The 3,109-nt window shown below is 54.9% G+C and overlaps 1 protein-coding gene across 1 annotated transcript in view; it reads right to left on the bottom strand.

The window, feature by feature from the left end:
* GET4 (guided entry of tail-anchored proteins factor 4) overlaps window positions 1-1,261 on the bottom strand; it is a 15,365-nt gene extending 14,104 nt beyond the window's left edge. The window contains exon 1 of the mRNA XM_007467069.1: window positions 1,076-1,261. Coding sequence (XP_007467131.1) covers window positions 1,076-1,212 — 137 coding nt within the window. The 5' untranslated portion in view covers window positions 1,213-1,261. The remainder of the gene's footprint in view (window positions 1-1,075) is intronic.
* Window positions 1,262-3,109: the final 1,848 nt, after the last annotated feature.

Here is a 3,109-nt window from a genome sequence, read left to right as displayed (position 1 = left end):
AGGAATGCCTTACACATGTAAGAACTAAAAAACTACAGCAGTAGCTGCATGACAGCAGAAACGGTGTGACACACTGCAGTCCAAAAGAAAACTGAGCTAGGTTTAAGAAAACCTAAATTCCTAAGGCCACACTAAAAAAAGACATTTTATTTAATCCAATATATTCAAGCATCGCTTCAACGTGCGATCAAGAGTTGAAGGTTCCTAATACCTGACATTTTCTCTGCGCTAAGTCTTTGAAGGCCGTGTTTTTACGCTCACCGCCCAGGCCGCTAGGGACTCACATTTCAGAAGCTCAACTGCCGCACGTGGCCAGGCAGCGCAGGTACAACAAAAATACCGGCTTTATGGGAACAGCTGGTTTAGTAACAAGACACTCGGGTGAGCATGGGCTACACAAGAGGAGAAAGACGTTTACAGCCTCGCGACGCGACTCCCAGAGGCAGGAAAACCGTGGAACTCGGAGCTGGGGCTTCAAACCCAAAGGCGCTCCGGGCGGGGCGGGGGAGGGTGAGGGTGAGGGTGGTCTGGGCCGGGGACTGGGGTCCGGAGTCTGCGTCTGGGGTTCGGGTCTAGGTCCGGAGTCGGGGGTCTCGGCCAGGGCTTTGGGTCTGGGTCCGGAGTCTGGGGCGGGTCAGGGGTCTGGGGCTGGATCCGGAGTCTGGGCCAGGTCTGGGTTCTTGATCAGGGGTCTGCGTTGGGTCTGGGGCTCGGCCAGGGGTTTGGGCCGGAGTCCAGAATCTGGGCCGGGTCTGGGGTCTCGGTCTGCGTCGGCTTCCAGAGTCCGGGACTGGGTCTGGGGTCTCAGTCTGCGTCTGAGTCCAGAGTCTGGGCGGAGTCTGGGGTCTCGGTCACGGTTCTGGGTCGGGGCCCCGGGTCTCGCTCCCCGGCCGCAGCCCTCCCCCGGACGCCGCACGGCCCCTGCTCCCACCGCCCAGGCGACGGGCAGCGGCACGGGCCAATGGTGGCGCGGGGCGGCGCGGCGCGGCCAATGGGAGGCGGCCGAGGGCGGGGCACCGGACTCGGCGGCCGGGCGGAAAGCCCTGGAAGGCGGCGGCCGCGGCGCAGTGGCTACCTGAAGAAGAGGGTCCGGTACATCTGGTGCGCCTCATAATAGTCGCCCTTCTCGACGCTGGCCCGCAGCTTGCCCTCCACGCGCTGGACGCCGCCGCGGTTGCGGGCGCCGTTCCGGGCGCTCTCCTGCTCGGCCATCGCCGCCGCCGCCGCCGCCGCCGCCGCCGCCCTCTGGGCCTTCGCTGTCTCGCGCCAGAAACGAGCCCGAATCTGAAAAATCGGCTCCCCTTTCTCTGAGGCTGGGAATCGCTCTGATTCCCCACCTCAGACCGCTCAGAAAAAGGCTTCTTTCCCCAAAATTGCCTCGCTCAAGTTTCTGTGAGAATATAAAGCGCAAAACTCAAGGGAAGCCCCGAAAATGCAAGGTTCCGGCTCCCAACCAGACTCGCGGCTTCCGTCCCGGCGGCCGCCCAAAGCCCTCTACGGTGGCTCACGAGGAGCCGCGGGCGGTGCGCGGGCGGCCACGTGACCGAGGGGCGTGCCTGCGCAGCCCGGGGAGGGCGGGCACACGATCATAGGGCGGGGCTCCGGAGAGTGACGGCGCGGCCTGCGGACGACGACCGCGGGGGCGCGGCTGAGGGCGGCACGTGACCCCGCGGGGCGGAGCTGGCACTACAATGGCGGGCAGGCGGCTGGGAAAATGCAGCTCGGGGCGGGGAGGGTGGTCCTTGCTGTAACTGAGGCCGCTGAGGTATTTAGACTTTCCAATAAATACTTTCCGGGTATGCCGGCGGCTCGGGGTCCCGGGTCAGCTTTCCCACTCGGGCGCTCGGGATCAGCGCTCGCCCCGACGTCCGAGACCCAAACACGCCGCTCTTCTCTCGTAAGTGGTCCGTGTGGAAGCGCGGAGACACGCCCGCGAGCGGGGCGCGCACGGCGGGGACGCACGCGGCTCCGAGTCCGGCGGGCCGGACGCGCTCCCAGCCCAGAGTGGTCCTGGGAGGGGCCGCTCCACGCGTTGTGTTCCCCTCCCCTCCCCGCCCGGGGCAGAGACAAAGCAGGTACAGAAAAGAAACACACTGTTTATTGTTCATCTGAAATATCACATGCAGTTTTTTAAAAATTAAAGCTCTTTATTTAAACGTTTCGATAGCATCTTACCAATTTGGTGGCAGCGAAAGAAGCTCTACCAATGACAGATATTTTGAAAAGCATTTACAAAAATACATTGCACAAAGTCCTATCTCTCATCTTTAAAAATAAATTAATATTCAAAATATTTCCACCCCATCTCCCAAATTTAGTTTTATATAGGAAATTTTGATCTATATATGTATCCTGCAATATATGAAACATCTGTATACGTTTTACCCAACTTAACTGCATAGGCATTAGTTTCAATTCTAACAAGAGTGAAAAAAATGCTAGTTTATGTAGTTTTTGTATATCTGAGGACTGTTGTGCAATATACATAAAACTCTTCAGAAAACCAGTCAGCACCATCATTTTATCTTTTTCTGAAAATACAACATTTATGGTACACCAAAAGACTGTCTTAACCCAATAAAACTTAAATAATTTTTAAGGTAAAACATCTGTAACACCTTAAGTGCCTTGCAGATATCTCATTTATAAAGTCTGCTCAGTAAAAGAGTCTAAATATTAAATACTAATTATAACCAAAGCAAGTCTCACAGGAATTGAGAGAGAATGGCCAACAGCTGTAATAAAAGGCAAATCCCAACCAGAGCCAGTACAAAGTGCTGCTGTAAGAAAACCTAATCACCAAATGTCCTGGTTTCATGAATTTGCCACACTGGACAATCTCCTTTAATAACCATCAGTGGAATAAAAGCATAAGCCTCTGAAAGACTCAGAGCATGTTAGTGTTTGCTTTTCCAGAAAAATTCAAAACAAAACCTGAACGTATCCAAAAGATTGGATTTCTTGGTTCCTATTCATAGTGTGAAGTAAAACTGCAGGGAAAATCTGATGGGATGAGCCCAGTGGAGACCTGAGAACTCTATTTACATGTTTGTGTAGATCCAGACCATCCCCTTTCGAAGCAGACCCACTGCAACCTGCAAAGGGAACC

The sequence above is a fragment of the Lipotes vexillifer genome, unplaced genomic scaffold (genome assembly GCF_000442215.2).
Source record: "Lipotes vexillifer unplaced genomic scaffold, Lipotes_vexillifer_v1.1 scaffold1701, whole genome shotgun sequence".
Classification (NCBI taxonomy): domain Eukaryota; kingdom Metazoa; phylum Chordata; class Mammalia; order Artiodactyla; family Lipotidae; genus Lipotes; species Lipotes vexillifer.
The sequence above is the reverse complement of the archived record's forward strand: the minus strand, read 5'-3'. Positions and strand labels throughout refer to the sequence as shown.